The 22,460-nt window shown below is 38.3% G+C and overlaps 2 protein-coding genes and 1 pseudogene across 2 annotated transcripts; all 3 read right to left on the bottom strand.

Annotated features, from left to right (window-relative positions):
* Positions 1-3,539: 3,539 nt before the first annotated feature.
* Positions 3,540-4,478, bottom strand: LOC129940431 (uncharacterized). The gene has a single exon (XM_056048777.1). It carries the CDS (start codon positions 4,476-4,478, stop codon positions 3,540-3,542), a length of 939 nt encoding a protein of 312 aa, XP_055904752.1.
* Positions 4,479-4,503: 25 nt separating this feature from the next.
* LOC129940429 (uncharacterized) lies at positions 4,504-7,695 on the bottom strand. The gene has a single exon (XM_056048763.1). It carries the CDS (start codon positions 7,693-7,695, stop codon positions 4,504-4,506), a length of 3,192 nt encoding a protein of 1,063 aa, XP_055904738.1.
* Positions 7,696-21,882: 14,187 nt separating this feature from the next.
* Positions 21,883-22,460, bottom strand: LOC129948389 (uncharacterized; annotated as a pseudogene).

The raw sequence follows: 22,460 nt of genomic DNA, 5'->3' as shown, positions 1-22,460 counted from the left end.
GTATTTGAATGTTGTGTTAGGGGCTTTCGAACTTAAACGCCATCCACGGTGTTTATAGGTCACTTAAAGTTATTTTGAAATACGTTTTGACATAGCAATTGTCATATTTTGTATTTAGAAGTTTGAAATTGTAAAACCTTTTTTTTTATAAAATGTAAATGGACTTAAATTAAGTTTCATTTATCAATGATTTAAACGTAATCGATACATAAGGTTTCAATACTGTAAGGGCACAATAAATTCATAAAATCTAGAAGAAATTTTTCTTCGACGGAAGTAAAGCTTTTTAAAAGAAAATATGATAAAAGTGTTAATCCTTGTGCTTTTCGACCTTCATTCATTCCTGTAGATTCAAAATATTCGGTCGGTTCTAGGTGCAACATGTACGTTGGTGTGATTTCCAATAGTCTGTATATCCTTTTTTAACAAAATCATAAGAGTTTTCCTACTTCTTCAAACTCGAGAATACCCCAGACCTGTACTGCATAATAACACATAATTGATCTGACGACTGCATCAAAAATTCTGTATTTTTTACTTGGAGCTACATTTTGGCTGCAGAAGACAGTTTTTTAATATAAGCAGTTTATAGTGCGTTTGGATTCTTTAAGCTTTTCTTATAAATGTTATTTAAATAATGGGGTTTGAGTTACCAAAACGGAGATCGTAGTCTAGTCTGCTGTAAATCATACGGTGGAGTGAACATTTGGCTTGATTCGTGTATTGTTCTCTTGAGGCTTCATTCAGACTAGCTAATAAGCGATATAAAGTTCAGGTCAACATCCACTGCTCGGCTAGTTCCATCAAGTCTTTCAACCATCCCCTTCGGGATTGGATTGTTTAAAGAACTACTTTCTTTGAAAGACGATAACTTTGCATATCAAGAGCTTTTATGATGTAATCGACTTGCAGTTCAAGTGTTTTCATGAATGAAGAAGATAAACCTGTTTCCAACATGATCATGTAGTTTGGCGTACTCGAAGGGAGGCAGAAAATCCGTTTTATGTAAAATTTCAGCAGTTTTTCCACTTGTTGAAATGTCTCCGACGCGACGTACCGCCGCATAAAACATAACCGATTCTGATACAGCTTTGAAGACCCTGAGCTTTCTGGTATGCGTAGTTTCCTTATTATTAATACTAAAACATTGCTTCCATGGAACTTTTTTAGCTGTTTTCGCCTTAACAAGTTTGTCAGTGAGATGTTTTTCCATGCTCATTTGAAGTCTTTCACCAACTCTATTCTTTCACCATTATAGTGCTATAATGTTAACGCCTGCATACTCGATTCCTGCTGGTAATGCTTCGACTATATCTTTAGTGAAGAGTTAAAAAAAACTTGGACTGAGTGCACAACCCTGTTTGACTCCCGATTCTTTTTAGGACCACTCTAAACACCAAAACATTGGCCATTCCACTCTGTAGCTTTGCAGCCTTGTGTAAATTTTACAATACTGTTCCTAACTTAAGCGATATTCCTATCTGGAATAGCTTGCAAAATAGGGCATTGTCGAAAACAGCTTTAAAATCAACGAAAAATCCAAATAGTTTCATATTCCTCGAAAGAAACGAGTTAGAAACCGAACGAAGCATTGAAATGTGATCGACGGTGGAGTATCCGGATCTGACAACATTAAAAATCATGAAAAATATACGGACTTTCTAAGTCCGAAATGCTTATATTTCTTTACAATTTCCAGATTTTTATTTTCTCAAATTTATTCCGTACGAAACGACGGCCCGGTTTCGAAACGCCATTATTTTTGATGTTGGTGTATTTATTTGTAGGTTCTTCAGCTTGCAGTAATGTTGAAGTTTATTTATCATAATCTGGAGAATGTTGTTTTGATAGTACAATAATGTCATTAGCGTAGAGTTATAATTGTATGGGCATTTAATCAAAAAGAAATCTTCCAAGAGGAGCCATATTTAAATAAATTTAATAAATTGAGAAGAAGAGTGGACTCAATAGACCTCCCTTTTTAATAATAGTTCTAGCCAATTTGAAATATTATTTTTATCCCAAACTGCCAACTAATTTTGTTCGTATAGTTTTTGGAACATTCTTGTTGAGACTCCAAGATAAACAAAGATCTTCTGTCTATGCAATTAAAAGCCGCCTTGCAGTCTACAAAGAATACGTACAATTTTTACGTAGTAGTACCCGTGGCATGATTGTTCGTGTGCCATCTAAAGTTTTTTCACGGGTACTGCCTCTGCTAGGAATTGACGAGTTCTCCAAGAGTAATTGTAATAATTGAACATTAACAATTGGCCTCAGAAAGACGTTTTAAGAAAATCTAATAGAAACAGCTATTAGATTTCCGTTTGAAAAGAACGCTCATTTTTTTGTCACACTGTGAATACTCGAAAGCCGGCCTGTTAAAATACTTTGTAAAAGAGTTAAAAAAGAAAATGAAAAGAAGAATCCAACTGGATTGCACCACGTTTTATTTCGGAATGACAAGTATGTCAATTCATTCTGATGAATTCACAAAATGAATATATAATAAAATGACAGATCATGTATGCAGATTGGCAAGGTGGCCACTTATTATTTTTAGCGCTTAGTACTTTTCAACATTCCGCCCACCTCGTCCAGTTATTGCGACGAAACATCTGGCCGCCCACCGTGTTCATCCGCAGAGTCGTTGTCGACAGGAAGCACGACCAGCTTTGAAATAGCTCGTTTTATTATTGATGACTGTGTACGGATGGTTGCAACCCGCACTAGATCGTCCTCTCCAGTATGAACTTCCAAAACACGGCCCAATAGCCATTGGGTCGGCGGTGCCCGTTCATCTTTCACTAGGACCAGATCACCCACTTTAATGTTGGCCTTCGATTTTTGCCACTTGCTTCTTACTTGTAGATCATGCAAATATTCACAGCTCCACCTTTTCCAGAAATCCTGCTGCATTTGTTGGAGTTGTTTCCAACGTGAGAGTCTACCTGTCTTGATGTCAATTAAGTCCGGTTCCGGAGTGGCAGTGATGGGACCGCCCACCAAAAAGTGCCCAGGGGTCAAGGCAGCAAAATCTCCAGGATCATCTGAAAGGGCTGAAATCGGCCTTGAGTTCAGCACAGCTTCAATTTGCTTGATGACTGTGTAAAACTCCTCGAAGGTTAACGTTGCTTCCCCGATTGTCCGCTTTAGATGGTGTTTCATGCTCTTGACTCCAGCCTCCCATATGCCTCCAAAGTTTGGGGAGCCTGGTGGAATAAAGTGCCAAGATACACCATGGCAAGACACGGATCGTGCACCTGCTTCCAACTGTTTTTGATAAGCCGTAAAGTCTTGTTTCAGAACTGCATTTGCACTTGCAAACGTCGTTGCACAGTCGCTATAGATGCTAGAGCTGTACCCTCGTTGAGAAAAGAATCGTCGTAAGGCTGCAAGGAATGTCTCAGTTGTCATGTCACTAACGAGTTGTAGATGAATAGCTCTAGTGCTCAGACAGACAAAAAGAGCGACCCATCCCTTGTAACTTCGATGACCTCGGCCTTTTGTTGTACGAATCGCATAGGGTCCGGCATAGTCTAGTCCGGAATGCTTAAACAGTCGATAATCCAATAGCGCCTTCGAAGAAAGTTAATTGTCGTTTGCTTGCCACCATGCATAGTGGCGTTATGTGCTTGATCAATAAGCAAAGACGTAAGTTTACTTTCCTTAGGCAAAATGATAGGAAACCGTTCAGACACAGGCAATAGGGCATTTTTTAATCTGCCATTCAATCGTACGATGCCAGTATCGTCAATCATTGGATTGAGTTTCATTAGCTTGCTCTTTGAGCTGACAGGTTTACCCTGTAAGAGACAAGAAATTTCATTAGTAAAATGTATTCTTTGAACATACCTTATCCAAAACTGTAAGGCAGCTTGTCGCTCAGAAGCTGTGCACCAGGATGAGGTAGCATGTGGTTGTTTTAGTTTGATGGCAATATAACGATAGCACCAGCATGTTACACCAATTAATGTGTTGATGTCAGAATATTTGTAGAGAAGACCCAGTGCCATCTTATCCTCTGTTAACTTCGACGGGCTATGAGTAGCAAAAAGTGTTGTCACCTCCTGTACATCACTGACGACAAATTTTTGTTCAGGCCATTCTCCTTCATCTTTTTGTAGCCATGTTGGACCAGACCACCATAAGTCAAGACTATGTAGCTGAGAAGGGTAGACGCCTCGAGAAGCTATGTCAGCTGGATTACTTTTAGTTGGCACATACCTCCAGCAGTCGATAGTTGTCAGCTCTTGGATTTTGGTGATTCGGTTCGCCACATACTGTTTATGTTTTCCTGGGTTTGATCGAATCCAGCTCAGAGTTGTCTTCGAGTCTGACCAGCAATAGATGGTGATGGATGGTAACTGTAAGGTGTCGAGAACTTTGGACGCAACTTTTGAAGCAAGAAGTGCACCATTGAGTTCCAAGCAGGGAACGGTAATTTTCTTCAAAGGTGCCACTTTAGTTTTTGCCATAAGAAGTGACACTCTATATTCACCATCAGATGTTTTCACTCGCAGGTAAGAGACAGCAGCATAAGCAGAAGTAGAAGCATCGGAAAAAACATGTAGTTGAAACCTTGATGTTCTCTATCAATGGAAGCTCTTCTCGAAATTGGATCCAGTTCTTTTGATGAGGTTCTGGAAGTGGATCATCCCAAGATATACCAGAAAGCCAAAGTTGTTGTGACATAATTTTCCCTGTAATCACGACTGGAGCCAGTAGACAAGTTGGATCATAGATTTTGGCCACATCGGAGAGCTGTTGGCGTTTGGTGATTGGTGTTGAGAGTTTCGTGACGTTCACTTTGTAACCAATGCAGTCAGTTTGACAAAACCAATAGATCCCAAGCGCCTTGGTTTCACGGTCCAAATTAAGATCGCAACACTGTTCACTCAACTTATCGTATACGCTTATTCCTTGTAGAAACTCGGTAGAATTTGAGTTCCATTTTCGGAGCAGGAAACCTCCCCGTTGTAGTAAGTTCTGCAGTTCCAGCTGTAATTGTTGAGCTGCCTCAACAGAGTCGGCACCGTGGAGACAGTCATCCATATAAAATGACTCACGAAGTACCTTAGCAGCTTGAGGAAAATTAGCCTCTTCATCGTTGGCCAGAGTATGGAGAACTTTGATGGTGACATACGGAGAGCAGTTTAAACCATAAGTGACAGTAAGCAATCTGTAGACAGCTGGTCGTCCTTCTTCATCTTTCCATATGATTCTCTGCATATCCGCATCGTCTCTTTGCACCAGTATTTGTCTATAGCATTTCTCAATATCTGCCATAAATCCAATTCGATGAGTACGCCATTTCAGGATAATCGCCGACAATTCACTCTGCAGTTTGGGACCTACATGAAGACAATCATTTAGTGTTTTACCTGATTTATACTTCCTGGATGCGTTGAAGACAATTCTCAATTTCGTTGTCGAACTGGACTCCTTGTATACGCCATGGCGGGGAATGTAGCAAGTCGGTTGAGATGAGACTTCATGAACAAGTTCCATATGCCCGAGTTCTAGATATTCGGACATGAATTCATCATACATCGTCTTCATTTTTGGGTCCTTCTCTAGGCGATTGAGTTGATGGTGAAAGAGCTTGTAGGCATCTTCTTTCGAATCCGCCAAGGTTGTTTGGTCGATGGAATTCTTAAACGGGTACTTGATGACATAGCGTCCAGAACAGGTCCGTTGTACCGTTTGCCTAAAGAATTCTTCGCAGTAGAGTTCATCTTGTGTCATCTTAGAAGAAGATTCCACGTCTTCGTTCTCATTAAATTTCCACATAGACTGAACCAAATCTGCTAGCTCAGACTGTGAAAATGCACAAAAGTTTGTTGAGAGCGTTCTAGTTGTAGACTCGGGTAAGCGCCCGAAGATTATCCATCCTAGATGGGTGTGTTGTGCAACAGGTGCACCAGCAGACGATTGCAAAATTTCACCATATAGGAGAGAGCCATAAACATCGGCTCCCAGAATTACGTCTATAGATCCCGGTTCGCAAAAGTCTGGATCGGCCAGCTCCAAATCCATAAATTCACCAAGCCCTTTAGTATCAAGACGAAGAGTGGGCATAAGAGGACCCAAACGTGGCAAAATTAAAGCTCTGCAGTTAATATTAAAGTCTGGGTCTCTGAGAGAGCTCACAGGGATGTCAACCAGACCTGTTGACTTTCCAACACTTATGCCTCCTACCCCAGTCACCGGCATAAATAGCCGGGTTCGTCGAAGGTGAAGTTGTTGCACCGCATACTCACTAATAAACGTAGCCTGCGATCCGATGTCCAAAAGCGCTCGGAGTTTAAGTTTGTGCCCAGTGGCAGATTGCACTCCAACTTGAGCTGTGGCCAGCAGAACCGGTTCTAGTTGTACCAATGATTCGCCATCGGAATTTTCACACCTTGAATTTGCAGGGTGAGCTGGATTACAAGTGGAGTTCGTTCGCAGATGATTTGTGTTGATGTTGACGAGGGGTTCTTGAGACTGAATGCTATTGTGCAGCATCGTGTGATGATTTTGGTGACATACTAAACAGGTGTAGTCTGACCGACATTGTTGTTGTGCATGATCAGCCTTAAGGCAATTTTTGCACAATTTTGCTTTCGCCACGAATGTCATTCTCTGTGCTGGTGTTGCTTTTCTGAAATCAGAACAAAACATTAGAACATGCTTACCAGAACACTTAGGGCACCGATTGACATTTGCTTGATGACTTCGAACTGGCTGTGCCTTAATTGCCTTTTGTTGGTTGGGCTCATTTTGTTTTGGTCTAGAGCATGCCGCCATAGCATCCAGGCCTTGTAGTTTGTTTTTCAAAAACTTTTCTAGCTGCAGGTAGGTGGGGATGGAGTTCGGACTGTCAAGTGACGTTTCCCAATCTTTGATTGTGACAGGGTCGAGTTTTTGAGTCACATGTAGAATCAGCCAGTCGTCCCACTGGTTTGTTGGCCGTCCTAGATGCTGTAGAGCACGAACAGCTTCAGTAATTCCATCAAGTATTTGACGTAAGACAACATGTGATTCGTTCGCCAAGGTTGGCAAATTAACAATGTCGTAAAGGTAATGCTTAATCAATTTTCGCTTGTTGTCATAGCGGCCTTTTAAGATGTCCCATGCAGTCTGAAAGTTATCCTCGCTAACCCGAATGTTTTTGAGGACACTTGTAGCACTACCACGGAGACTACAGTTAAGGTAGTGTAAGCGTTGTATATCAGACAGCATTTTGTCATTGATGACACAGCTGGTGAACATATCCTTAAAGTTCAGCCACTCTTCAAACGATCCATCGAAAGTGGGTAGTTGCAGTGGTGGTAGCGTCGACTTAACTGTGCTGATGCCTTCGTTCACGACAAGACGAGTCGGAGTTGAATGAGACATCGGCTCATGTGTAGTTGTAGACAGCTCGTCTATTATCTCATTGAGATCTCCAAGGGCTTCGCAGTACGCAGATTCAATTTCGGCAAAACGCTCATCCGAGAGAAGCCTTTGCAGATCTTTCTCGTTGATTTCTGTTGAATCCATTGATGAGATGATGTCGTGAGCCTCATTGAATTTGGTCCAGTACTCTTCTAGCAATTTCCTTCTGCCCACGAGGTATCCTTTAGTCTGTTTCGCTTTCCCTGCCTTCTGTGTGTTAGCTGAGAAGTTAAAAATTAGTTTTGCAAGAGATTCTTCTTTGGCCAGCGCCATTAGTATCAAAATTAAACTCTTTACAAATTAATTTAATAACGCGGAGGATTAAAGTTCCCCGCAAGGGATGCCAAATGTTAAAATACTTTGTAAAAGAGTTAAAAAAGAAAATGAAAAGAAGAATCCAACTGGATTGCACCACGTTTTATTTCGGAATGACAAGTATGTCAATTCATTCTGATGAATTCACAAAATGAATATATATAATAAAATGACAGATCATGTATGCAGATTGGCAAGGTGGCCACTTATTATTTTTAGCGCTTAGTACTTTTCAACACGGCCTCTGAACGAAAAAGGCAATTTTGAGTTTGACAGTTTATGAAGCGTTCATAATGCGAAGGCTTATAAGAACGTTATCATAAAAAAACTTAAAACTTCTACAGAAGAAGTACAAAAAAAACAGCTTAAAAAATACTTCATCCTGTCTTCCAAAAGTACATAGTTGTAAAACTGATGAGAATGTTTGATAAATCTGGTATAACTTCAAATTACTTCGCGGTTCTTAATGTTTATCTTGAATTTGTTTTAATTCATAAGTGTCAAAGTTAAAATAAAGTTTGCTTACTTTTTTAATTTTAAGCCAACTGTTAGAAGGATAGACAATATGGCGTCTACTTTCTGTCAAATAAAATAAGTTGTCAAATTCTGTTTTTGCAACTTCTAGGAAATACGATTTGTAAGTCTTGGCAAAATACACCTCTTGTCTTATCTGAATTCTCCATCTCTTGGGAATTGATTTTTCCCTCAAATCATGCCGTGTTGATCACAAAAGTGTGATGCTATAAGGAATCGATTAAACAACACTAGAGCAAAGATATCAGTCTTTTATGTATTTTGGGAATGATCAGGGTGAATGGGAAAAGTTGTAAAAGGTAAGGTATGTAGGTACTCTTGAGATAAAACAATTGAAGGAAATTTGTTAGGTTACATGTTCGGCACAATCGCTAAACATGCGGTGAAACTATCTTCGAGATGTCGCGGAATTCGTAATGTGAATTTTTTCGATCGTTTCTTTTCTTCTCTCTTTTGTGTTTTTCTTTTTTCACGTTCTTTGGATATGATGCCATTGTGTCTTTAGGCTAGATTATGTAAGAAATAACGCTCCCGAGGGATCTTCATGTTGATGTAGTCTTTTTATGTTTTTATATAAATCGTTGACATATCCAAAATGTGCAATTAATTGACATTAAAACGGGAGTTTTCCACACTCTACTTTGGATTTTCAACTTACAGCAAAAGTATCACCCGTAAATCTCAATCAAAGTTGTGGAGCGGTATAACGAAAGTATATGATTGGTAAAAATTACCATAAAACCATAACTTGAATGAATTCGTGCGCCCTTTACGCAACGCCACAAAAACCCATAAATTTGTCGATGGCGTGCGTTTACAAAGGAAGGTATTGATACAGAGCTGTAGGTAATTCCCATTTGGTGAATTATAACGGTGTTGGTCAGTGATGGCGTCCGCGACGACGGTTGTTGGAAATGACTGCCACTGAAAGTGGCAAAGGTCGAAGAGTTCAATTACGAACAAAAATACATATTTCAAAACATTTCGGACCCTGCATTGAATGGGGATGTCTGGGACTTTGGCTTTTGGAATCTTGATTGTAAATTACGCGACACTGCTGCAATGGTGAGTCGATGTGGTTTGTTGTATGTTAGCAGGCGTGTTGACACGTTTGGTTGTGCCTTGATTTTGTTTTGGAAAGTGATGTTTTCACTTTCAGTTCAGCCAGGTGTTGGAAGAAGGTGGAAAAATGTTTAACAACTTAATCGAGTTTTTGTTTTTAGCAGAAAATAACAATATAAATGCATAAACTGCATTGGATATCATCAGTGTATTGGATAAAAATAGCAGACAGTTGGTAAAAGTAAAATCAGTTCGGGGAAAATGATTTTTATTTATTTATCTTTAAGACAATTATACGAGTAGTAACTAAAATATGATGATTTCATATCAAATTGTTAGCGTGATAAAAATGAAGATATGCTGGTTTCAAAACAAAATTAAATGAACCTATAAAGCATTTGTGATGTTAAGTCGCTAATGTGCATTTTTGTTTGACAGTTAATAGACAGTTATAACATGTGTCATCCAAAGCGGGTAAATGCTTGCAAGTTAACCGAAAGATCAAAGACCTAAAAGTCTACCAGCATTACTTCTGAAGACCTTAGAAAGATTGATTGATATCCAATTTAGAGCAAAGGTTGATAAAAGATTTCTCTCTAAGTCACAACATGCCTATTGTAAGGGTTAATCGGTAAAACCCGAGTCCGCATCATCGAATACTCTCTTGATCATAAGGAATATACCATGATTGCTTTCCCTAACATTGAAGGCACCTTTAAAAACGTGGACACATTCGCAATAACATCCGCACTAAGAACTCTAAACTTAAAGAGTTTTCTCAGGGAATTAATTCTTGAAATGCTGACTAGCAGAATATATAACTCAAAACCAAGGGAAGCCAGAAGAATTGTCAGCGGAGGCACGATGCTGTTCCCTCTTCTCTCTAACCTCAACGAAATTCTGACTAGTTTGGATATGGAGGGTTTAGAGTGAGTGTTAATGCTGATTTTAATACCTTTGAAGAACTCTTACAAACAGCTCACAAAATTGGCTGATCGGTATGGATTAGATGTCAACCGATACAAAACTGATTTGGTACTTAAACACCTGGTTCATCAACGGGTTGACTCACGATCACGTCATGATCAACGAATGATACAGTGCTAGGTTTGTGTACAATTGGCTTCGGAATTGGTGGAACTATGCGGTCTATTTGCTTAGGGGCTGGAATAGTTACATGTCTACGTTGATCAATGTGTCGTTTGAACCAAGCTTGTCGACGACTGAGCCAAACTCCCATGTTGGTTTGTTGTTTCGATACACCCAAGCTGTTACGCGTTCACCCACATTGAGATTTCCAAGAACCCCATGTTGTGGAACAGCCTTTCGCAATTCCTTATACTTTGTAATTCTTATGGTACGTGTAGGTATAACTCTGCTGGGCTCTTTCCACAAGCTAAAGATGTCGCTCATAACAATTGTAATATCTGTTGAACTTTATCAATATGAACTGGTTAATTATCAATATGCATCTTTTTCAATTTCAACTTTAGGGTTTGTACGTACCGTTCTGCGAGACTATTAGTTGCAGGGTGACCTGGTGCAGTGAAGATTTTTAAAATTCCCCGTTCCTTGCAAAACCTTTTGAACATTGTATTTTTGTATCCGTGGAGAGAAAATATTTCTTCCAAAAGCTTCAAGGTAGTTGATGTGTCCGGGGCTTTTGAAACTACTATTATCTCTGGCCACTTTGATTTCGCCTCTACTATTATCAGATAGAAGTTAAAGATACCATTTTTGGGACAGAATAATCTATATGCACTCTTGAAAAATTCTCTTTGCGCTCCTCCCATGGTGTGCAGGTGCCTTGGCTGGAGACTTCTGGTTCAATTGACAGGATTGACAACAGCGGACAGTTTGTTCGATGTCCGAGTAGTCGATGTTCGGCCAGTAGCAATATCGTCTCTCTTCATTCGGACGATTCCCGGGTGTGATACGTGAAGTTCTTCTAATATATTTTGTCGCAGTGCCCTTGGGATGCAAGCTCTAGAATCTCTAAACAAAATATTACCTTGTAGGGTATATTCCCCCTCACATTCTCATCTGCTTTGGGCACGGTGAACCTCATCAACTTTTGTCAATAGGTGTTATTATTCCGTATTTTTAAGGCATAGACAGCTCATGTTTGACCTTATCTCTAATGGCAAAAGGGATCGTACGTGTTTTAATAAATACTGAAATTGCTTCTCAATTGTAAGGAGCATTTGACGCCTGGAATTTTCCCTACGGATTGTTCGAATATTTTCGGAAACAATTTCTCAAAGTGATCCACTGACTTTGGAGTTCATTTGGACTAGGCTGGTTTTGTCGATTTCTTGAAGGCTGATTTTTAGATGACGAATACACGTTCTGTTAAATAAAGTTGAAAATCCATCAGACACGATGTAAAGTTGTTGAATGGACTCCGTATTGTTGTATCTCACCGGTACATTGACAACTCCTAGAGATGACACGAGTCCTGAATCATGTGACTTAACTTTTAAATTTAAGAGTTTGAACTCGTTGTTGGGCAGCAAAGTGTATCCGGATCCAGAGTCTTCTTAAAATTTTTGATATTGATTTGAAATCTTAAAAAATTGTCACATTTGAAATTTTTCTGGAAATTGACTGGCTTGACGATGACGAAGCATTTTTGTTTTGTACTAGAGCCGAAATGCAAACTGTTGACACATGTCCTTGTTTCTGACACGACAATCATTTAAGTTTGTGGGAATCAATTTTGCCTTCTGAGGATGTACGATTGTTTTTACCGCACTTGATGCACAGATCGGTGATGCTGATGTCTCGGAAATCCACACTGGACTTCCTGCCGTGGGACGCACTTTTGCTTTTTGAAAATGAACGACCTCTGGCTGACTTCTTTGTATCTGTGTGATGTCTGGATCTTGAAATTTTATTAATATACGTATGCAATGCACTGGTTGAGCTGGAGGCGCAGCTACTTCCCGCGCATTTAGCTTGGCGGTTTCTGATGCAATAGCTTTTTGGTCGATGGCATTCAACTCTAAATCGTCCTGTAACATTTGTTCTCTAATGCTCGTCTTTGAGGCCTCTATAAGAACAAATTTGCTAAAGATTTATCACAAGCACAATTTTGTTTGCAGTTAACCACAATATTTTGTAGAGCAGCACTGTATCCTGCGCAATTCTCATTTGAATATTGTATCCTCATCTCATGAGAAGTCGATGATGACCCACCAGTTGGTTTACTGAAGGAGCAATGTGAACTTGCTATGCCTTCACAATATCGCCGTAAGTCGATGGTTCTTGGAGCAATTAAGAATTTGCATTTGGCGTACAGGTTAGGACCAATTGAGGAGGAACGTTCTTTTCCGAATTGCCTCGTCGGTTATGCATTTTAATGGACAATAGCTATCGAATCTCTCGACGTATTGCTGGAAATTTTCTTCCTCGGCGTTGAAAACTTCAAAATTTGCAGCCATGATGGTAGTTGTTGTGGCGGAAGCAGTAGCAGCAGCAGGTTGGGGTAGCAGTTCCTTCATTGCCTGGAGAAATTGACTAAATTTGGCGGCGTCCATAGTATGTATTTATGTTCAGGGGCGTTCAGCCTCGTCCTCAAAATGCCGCGTATAAACTAAAGAAAAATAAAAAAGATCATATAAAAAACGTTTTAATTATTTGCCAGATGATTCAAGAATAAAAGAATCAAAAGAAGATGACAGATGATGATGATATAAAATGGCCTGTCGGTGCAGTAGGTCTGTTCAGACTTATGTCAAGAACTATCTTGATCACAACAGACTCCATCTACTGTACTGTACACATTGCTCCATCTGACACTTCTAAATATACTCAACAAACAAATAGCTACAATTCTGCAAACTTTTGTATTCACCTCAGAGCTTCATCACAGTAGACTAATAAAACCATTGACCACTCCCTAATTTCTAAAAATTTAGAATAGCTTCCAAATCACAGAGACTACACCATCATCCTACTAAAGTTCGATAGCAACTTTCAAACCCTTATACCTTTCAGATCCTTTTGGAAGTATAGGGAATATCTGGAAGACGAATCAATCCACTTAAATTCAGATGAATCAAAAACTAGTGAGAGGGTTGGTGGGAGAGTGTAATCTGAACGACTAAAATTAAATCTCTAATTCCACCTTCCCAACCATTGCAACAGATTTCGGGCAGAACGAATATCTAGATTTTACCAGACAGTCAAGCTGTCCTAAAATCTTTTGATTTTGTCTCTACAAACTGTCAGTCAGTGGCACAGCAGTTAAACATTCACTTTCGCTGGATGTTTTGGCCTACTCTAGATTTAAAGCAACCAAAGTGCTTGATACTAACTTACTTACTTAAGGTGGAGCTCCAGTCGTATGTGCACTAGGGCCTCACCCAACAAACTTCTCCATCTAGCTCAGTCCCTAGCTGGATGTCTCCAGTTTCACGCTCCAAGTTGGGTGAGGTCACTTTCCACTTGTGCGCGTCACCTGATCCGCGGTCTTCCTCTACTGCGCTGTCCTGTGGGTGTGGATTCAAAGCCTTTCCGGCCGGAGCATTGGTTTCCATACGCTCTACGTGACCCAGCCATCTTAGTCGTTGGACTTTTACCCTTCTGGCTAAGTCTACGTCCCTGTACAGCCCGTACACCTCGTCGTTCCATCTTCTCCTCCACTCCCCTTCGATGCATACGGGACCGTAGAAGACACGAAGAACTTTTCTCTCGAACCGACCCAAGGTGCTTTCATCCGCTTTTGTCATAGTCCATGCTTCTGCACCGTATAGCACGACGGGGATGATAAGGGTCCTCTATAGCAACACTTTGGTCCCTCGAGAGAGGACTTTGCCACTCAATTGCTTTTTTAGTCCAAAGAAACAGCGATAAGCAAGAGTTATTCTTCCTTTGATCTCAGCGCTGGTGTTGTTTTTTGCGTTTACAGCGGAGCCTAGGTAGACAAAGTCCTTGACTACCTTAAAGTTACGTCTGTCGATTGTGACGTTTTGACCAAGACGTCGGTGTTGTTGATCCTTTCTTGACGATAGCATGTACTTTGTTTTGGCCTCATTAACCATTAAACTCACAAAAGCCCCATTCACATCACGCTGAGTTCTCCCGACTATGTCAATTTCATCAGCATTATGCTAGTAATTGTACAGATTTTTGAAACAGAGTGCCTCTAGTGTTGACGTGGTAGCTGTGTACTATTCTTTCAAGTTCGACGTTAAAAGAATCGCATGACAGGGCATCACCTTGTCTTTAACATCCAAAGGTTCTGTTAAGTTGTTTCCAACTTTTAAAGAGCAACGGAGACAAAGGGACCAGTTTAGCAGGGATGCCAAAACTTGACATGGCTCTATACAGCTCGTCCCTGAAGATGCTGTAATATGCGGCCTTGAAATCGATGAAAAGATGGTGAGTCCATCGATTTGGTGTTCTTGGGTTTTTTCCAGGATCTACCGTAGTGTGAATATTTGATCGAATGTTCCTGGTCTAAAACCACTCTATAGTCTAAAACCACACTATAGTCTATAGTTGGTGCAGTTTAGAGAGTCTCCTTTTTTTCAGGCTTTATTAGACTTCAGCTTAGATATGGGAATCTTTACTTCGTCTAAGTAGGGAGGACGGGCACGGGGATTGTTGGCTTTCATTGTCTATGTTGAATGAATCATCCTGCCTGCCACCGGAATTTAGTTTGTCATCGCCTTTTAACAGTCTGTGGTCCTTCCATATATCCATCATTGACTGCGGTTCCACTAGAATGTTTCCATTTTCGTCTTTCACGTATATCACCTGTTCAAAAAACTTTCGAACTTCATTCCTGCTTTTAAACCTCTCAGCATCTTCAACTGCACGATTCTCATGTTCTCTCTTTTTCCATCTGAGAAGTCGTTGTTCTTCTCACTCATACAGCTCATGAACCGCTCTCGTCCTTCTACGCAGCGCCACTTTTCGTGTCTGTTGTTTGGCTGCATTTGACTGCCGACATTCCTCTTCAAACCAGAGGTTCCTTGTTGGTGGCTTCTTAAAACCCAGCACATCAGAGGCCGCTTTTCTGATTGCATTTTGGCAATGTTGCCACTGGTTTTCGAAACATTGTGTTGGCAGCAAAGAACTTCGAGAGAGGTTACTTGTAACTCGGTCGGAAAAGGATTTGGCGATCTCTGGCGATTGTAGCCGTTCGGCGTTGTACCTTCTCCCAGCACCTCCCTGTTTTGCTTTGGGTCTGGAAACCCGAAGTTCTACCTTTGGTATAACAAGGTAGTGGTCCGAGTCGATGTTAGCTCCTCGGAAAGCTCGGACATCCATGATACTGGAAGCGTGTCTGGCGTTGATTAGAATAGAGTCAATCTGATTGACGGTAGATTTATCTGGAGAACTCCAAGTTCTTTTGTGGATGTTGAGGTACGCGCACTGGTCACCTTAACGTTTCGCCCCCCAGCAAAATCTTTGAAGCTGAATCTGTTGTCGGAAGTGTTATCGTTCAGGCAAAGTGCTTGATATCTTAGTATATTTTTGAATGACTTTTGCAGAAACTGTATGAACAAGGAAGAGTGGGAAACAAAAACGTAAAATCTACCTAGGAGAATTCTTTTATAACGATCTCAAATACACAAACATAATTATGCTCTCACAATTCCTCAGGTCCTACTCCTTCACGGACAGTCAGAAAAATAGATAAGGATTTAAGAAAGGCTACCTCCTCGCATATTGGTTTTAGAGTTTTGAATAACGAAATTATAAAGAAAACAAGATTGGGCAAAGCCTTTTAAAAAAAGCTCCCAGTACTGCTTCCGAAATGAACTGATTGGTATTCTTGGGAATGCGTGATCATGTGAATAGTGATCAAGTCATGTGTAGATATTTGTGGTACACATAGCTGGGTCAAAGTTAAGACAAGTCTTACCAGAATAGAAGGTTATCTCGAGAGACAACATGTTCAAAGTTTATCACTAAGATTAATATTTTTAGAGATTTAGTTGTTGTCAAACAATCGGATTGATTTTCACATGAGACACTCTTAGGTTGTATGTCAAAATTAAAAGTCATTCTACACTTGAAATAATTACTTCTTACTTTGTTCGAAATAAAAGTCCGTCTACGTCCTTAAGCAGGAAGTAAATACACATATAATGTGTAAATTCATGGGGGCTATTAAGAGAACGAGAAACTCCAGCCATACTGATGTACTGATGCATCAGTATATAATTACATCGCAGCCAGTGAGTTTTTATAGAAGCTACATGGCGATCTAAATCTTGCAATGAAGATGCATCTAATTCAATAATCTCTTCCTTGCTGTTTTTACAACCAGTGCTCCAGTCGGGTCGCTGCTGCTGCAACACTGCTCTGCCGCCCACGTAGAACATCATGCAACATCGGATAAGTCTTACATAACGACCCCAAAGCAACATCCACCTGCAGTGTACTCTGCGTTTGATGCTAAGCAAAATGCTGTGCTGCATGCAGCCCTCTACACCTACATATATAGATATAATACGTAACGTGGAAAATGCGGCTCCTTACAAATCGCGTAGGACATGATCAATGCGCACAATTGTTTGTCAGTAGTAGCACCATCATGTTCTGACTGAACACTCTCCAGACTCCACAGAGCAAACCCCCACATAGAGGATAGAAACACACGCCAAACTATTCCATCGCTTGGCTCTCCACCGACCTGGACCACCAGCTCCTCTGCCAATCCTAAGCTAAAGCTTAGACACACAAATCGAGTTGCGATTAATCTCAAAATGGTTCATCGCTAACAAGATTACAATTAACACCTGAAATGAATGTGCAACACATATCACCAGGTGATGGTCTTTTGTGCAACTACGAGAGCTATGTAGGCACACATTCCCGATTCCCCCTTTGATGTAGCACGAGGGCTGCACTGCACTGTGCGGATTCCAAGATATCGCCTTCACCAAGGCGCAGATCTACTTTATACCTACTCTGCATCCGTTTTGTGCTGCTTTGTCTTTTGCCTTTGAGCATGGATAGATGTCGCCGCCAGCAAATGCTGAAGGTAAAAGCCATGGCGTCTATCCTCATCAAAGAAGTGCTGAAGAGTTTGTAAATTGTAAGTTAGCAAAAGGTATATTCATTCTTTTTGTTTGCGTAGGAGTTTGATTGTTGCAACTACTGAGAGGAAAGTACAATTTTCTACATTGAAGTAAAAATGAGGAAGGTGCGCTATGATGCGACAAAGAAATGCAGTTGCAATAATACTTTAGCTGATTTTAACTTCGGTAAAAGTGTTTTCCTAAATTTTAAATATTTTTGACATTAAATAAAAATTGGTTCTTTAAATATATTTTACGTTTTTTAGAGTTGTAACATAGAAACAAGATTGTTTAATTAATAAAATATAAAGGTTTTCCAATAGGGTCGGGTAGATTGTGACAGCTCGTGACGGCCATATTGTTTCTTTTACTTTCTATCAAAAAAAAAATCTTTTCTTTTAATCTATCACTAAAGACAAATTATCATGGCAAGTTACATGCAAGTTTAAACACTGCATTGCATTGGGTGTACGAATATTTCAGTGCCTAAATATGTCTCATTGTCTGTCATTCTAGAGGAGGAACTTATCCAGCCCCTCATGAACCGCAACCCTGACTCGTAAATGCTTACACGGGCGTCTGTCTCTGCCCAGCATCAGTCTGTTGTCTGTCCCCAACATGGGAAATCTGCAAATCCGGCTCGAAGGACCAAATGTTCTCAACTAAAGACTTAGCAAAGTTTTATAAATTAGACTGGTTAAAAATATTATAAAGAAAAGACGTTGTCTTGTTCAAATTTGTACTTAGAATGATCTTTAATTTTATCATATGACCTAGTGTACAATACAACATATATACAATCCATTAATTTCTTTATATAATCTTGACATTCAAATGACATTTTCATCTTATTTAACAATTTGTTGAACGTATTTATTATTATTAAAATGAACTAAATGAATTTAAAAACAAAATGAATATTCAAATATTTTTAAAGTTGTGCTTGCATTTGCACGAATTATTTACATTCGCACACTATCATTTTGGAGCAGTTGGAACTTGATCTCAAGTTTATTGCAAAAATCTTTAGCCATGAGGCCTGTTTTTGGATGAATGGGTAAGCAGTTAGTTTGAATAAGAATTTAAGCAAATGGGTTTGTTCGTAGATTACAGTCTAAGTAAAATGGTACATTTTCACGTTCAAAAGATTGCGCTACCGGCGGTAAACTGTTGTGACTTTTGTTGACAGTAACTGTTTGCAAGTATAAAACAATGAATTTACCCACAAACGTCAAATCTGTTGGTAGTGATCTGGCATCACTGTTTTGATTACGATGCGATGCTGATTGACAAAAAGTTTTACATTTAAAAACAACTTTTGCGCTTTTATTGATACTTTTTTTTGTTATATTTGCGCATCAGTTTATCGAACTTTGCAATAATGAACAATTTACATTTCAAGTGATGCCAGTTATTTGAGTTTATGAACGTGCTACAGGGATGATCGCAAATCATCTCTGTAGTGATTCTTTTGTGAATTTACACAATAATACAATTTACGTCCATCCATTGAATCATGCGTGAAAGCCAAGGCTCTACTCAAAATACGCCATTATGTGGTCTAGCGATGCCAAATTCTTGAGAATGCCATTGAATTGACTTATTTGGATCGCTTGCTACGGCAGCGATATTTTCGAAACTTGATGAACCCGTTGTCCAATTGACACAGAAAAATCACAAAATATATCTGAAAACTACATCTTTTGCACTTAACTTTTTATTGGCTGTCTATGAGGCGAGAAATACGAGTTAAAGATCTTTAATTGCGGTCAGCTAATAAATTGCAGAAATTGCTCGTCGTGTACTTCAGTATGATTAAAATGGTGAATTTACTGAATAAATTGACAATGACAGTTGGAAAAGTTCTTAAGAGGGTGTGTTCACAAATTAAATTTAAATTTGTCAAGCCCCTGTTAGAAAATCCGTTGCATACAAAAAAAGTTAAATATACGTTGATTCTACTACTCATTGGAGAAACACACAGCACCACTTTGCATACACATAATTAAGATGTCAAAGGAATATATCGCACCCTTAGAATGAAAGTGACCTTACTAGAAAATTGGAAAAATTGATATTAAATAAAAAAAAACTATAAATATAAACAGTTTTAAATAAAGTCACTTTATTTCAAAAAATGTTTGGCTTAGGTCACTTTCTTTAAAGGTGCGATATATGGTATAGCTTTAGCCATTCACTTAATTTTAATTCACAGTGACTTTCACAAAATATTTCATAAACGGGGTTGAAATTTAAACAACAAAAAGAGGCTGGGATGCGACCCACACTGATAACTTCCCATCCCGTCTGTCGATTTATCTTGCTTAAAAGTTTGTCTATATATATTTTTACCAAATTTGCGCACTATTTTTTGTAGATTTTATTTTTTATGAAAAAACGGACTGTTGGATTTTTATATAAAAATTACTGAATATTGAAAACAATATTTTCTCTGAAATAAAATAAGTTTGAAGCCAATATTTTAAATTTTTGAAAAGCTATTTGAGCCGAAAGTAAATTTTTAGTTTTAGTATTGTTTTTTTTTTAGATTTTTATTTTTTGTAAAAAAACTGTCAAGTAAATTTTTACCAAGTTTTAGTATTGTTTTTTTTTTTAGAGTTTTATTTTTTGTAAAAAAACTGTCAATTTGAATTTTTTAAAAATTTTACCAACTGTTGAAAACAATATTTCTTACAAGATAAAATTAGTATTTAAAATGTTTGAAGAGATATTTGAGTCGAAAATCAATTTTTACCAACTTTTATAAATTTTTTTCAGGTTTTTATTTTTTGTAAAAAAACTGTTGATTCGATTTTTCTCAAAATTTATCCTTATGTTGAAAACAATATTTCTTATAAGAAAAAATTAGTTAGAACCTATTATCTCAAAGTTTTTAAGAGATATTTGAGTCGAAAATCATTTTTTACCAACTTTTGTTAATTTTTTTTTCGGTTTTTAATTTTTTGTACAAAATCTGTCAAATCGATTTTTTTCAAACTTTAACTGAATGTTAACAACAAGATGTTTTGAAAGATAAAAGTAAATTAAAGCCAATATCTCAAAGTTTTGAAAAGAAATTTGAGTCGAAAATCAATTTTTACCAACTTTTATACATTTTTTTTTAGGTTTTTATTTTTTGTAAAAAAAACCGTCAATTAGATTTTTCTCAAAATTTTATCAGATGTCAAAAACATTGTTCTTCGTTGCACAAAATTGTTTTAAAGATGAAATCATATTTCAGTCATAAAATTTTGGAGGTGAAAAATTTTTTTTTTCAGTTTTATTGGTTTATAAAAAAACCGTTATATTGATTTTTTTTTCAAAAAATATTCCTGTTTGGTATCACATTATAATATATTATATAAAATTTAATTCAAGTCTCTAGCGTTTTTGGTTCGTAAGATATTTAGGGTTAACCAAAATGTTCACCTTTTTTTCAAACTGCTATGGTAAAAAAACCACCCACGCAATTTTCTTGAGAGCCCTTTCTGCATCTTTCTGCCTTATTATCTGTATAAAAAAATTTATTTGAAGTCGATTTCTCTTCTGGTTCTTGAGCTATGGACGACGAAAAAAATGTCGCGAACGTACGGACGTACAAACGTACGTACACACGCACGCACAGACATCTTTCTAAAAATCTTTTATTTCGACTCTAGGGACCTTGAAACGTCGAGAAATGTCAACCCACCCTAATAACTTCCCATCCCGTCTGTCGATATGTCTTGCTTAAAAGTTTGTCTGTATGTACTATTTTGTTCAAAACATATACTTCTTTGATATCACGTTACAATATATTATATACAATTTAATTCAAATCTCTAGCGTTTTTGGTTCGTAAGATATTTAGGGTTTACCATTATTTTCACCTTTTTTTCAAACTGCTATGGTAAAAAAAACCACCCACGCAATTTACTTGAGAGCCCTTTCTGCTCCTTTTTGCCTTATTATCTGTTTAACAAAATTTATTTGAAATTTCTTTTGGTTCTTGAGCTATGGACGACGAAAAAAACGTCGCGAACGTTCGAACGTACGAACGTACGTACACACGCACGCGCAGACATCTTTCTAAAAATCTTTTGTTTCGACTCTAGGAAGCTTGAAACGTCGAGAAATGTAAAATTTTCAATTTGACAAATCGGACCCATTACTTGCAAAACAAATATTTCGGCCGTTCATTAACGAAAATTAAGTGGAATTCAATAAATTGCGATCGCACCCTTAGCTTGATGATTCTTTGATCGCATCTTTTAGTAAATTCACAAACGCATCACTGCAGAGATGATTTGCGATCATCCCTGTATCACGTTCATAAACGCAAATAATTGGCATCACTTAAAATGTCAAATGTTCATTATTGCAAAGTTGGATAAACTGATGCGCAAATATTAAAAAAAAAGCATCAAGAATTTTCTTAATAACTTGATGCCGAGTATGGCGGAAAAGGAGAATGGAAAGTATGGAATGGAATTTTAAATTGTTTATAAATTAATTAATTTGATGAATTTCACTATCCATTATCCTTATATGGGACGATAAGGTATTTGGATAGTGGGTATGCACTGTCTCCTAATATATGAGAACCTTCTTCTAACTCGATTGTGTTGTTCAAAAGTGATTTGTATATTCGGCTATTTACCCACACTTCCTGGAAACCCAATGAATACGTATACGTCTAAGAATCGAAAGTTGCTGTCGCAGATAGCCTTTAACAACATTATTATTTTAAAACATTGTCCACAAGATGTTAGAAGTGATTATACCTGCATGGTAATTGTATAGTTTCCTTTACGGTCATAGTAGCTGGATGTGTCACTTTTGGGAGGGGGAATGTTGAAATGCGTTCTGTCCACACATCTAATAACAAACGGGAATGGGTTTACTCTGCTCCTTGCAAAACTATCCATAGTGATATTTTGTTCTGCAGCGGAAGGCCAGGTTATCTCCTTTTTCATTAGACCGATTGACGAAATGGTTTTCAATGTTATAGGAAGTTCCTTTTCCAATCCCAAATCTATCTGAAAGTGCTCGAAAACTAACCCTGCTATTGCAAAGCTTCCATAAAGTTATGCGTAAACATTTTTCTAA

This window comes from Eupeodes corollae, chromosome 1 (assembly GCF_945859685.1).
Source record: "Eupeodes corollae chromosome 1, idEupCoro1.1, whole genome shotgun sequence".
NCBI classification, from domain to species: Eukaryota; Metazoa; Arthropoda; class Insecta; order Diptera; family Syrphidae; genus Eupeodes; species Eupeodes corollae.
This window is presented reverse-complemented; position numbering and strand designations above follow the sequence as displayed.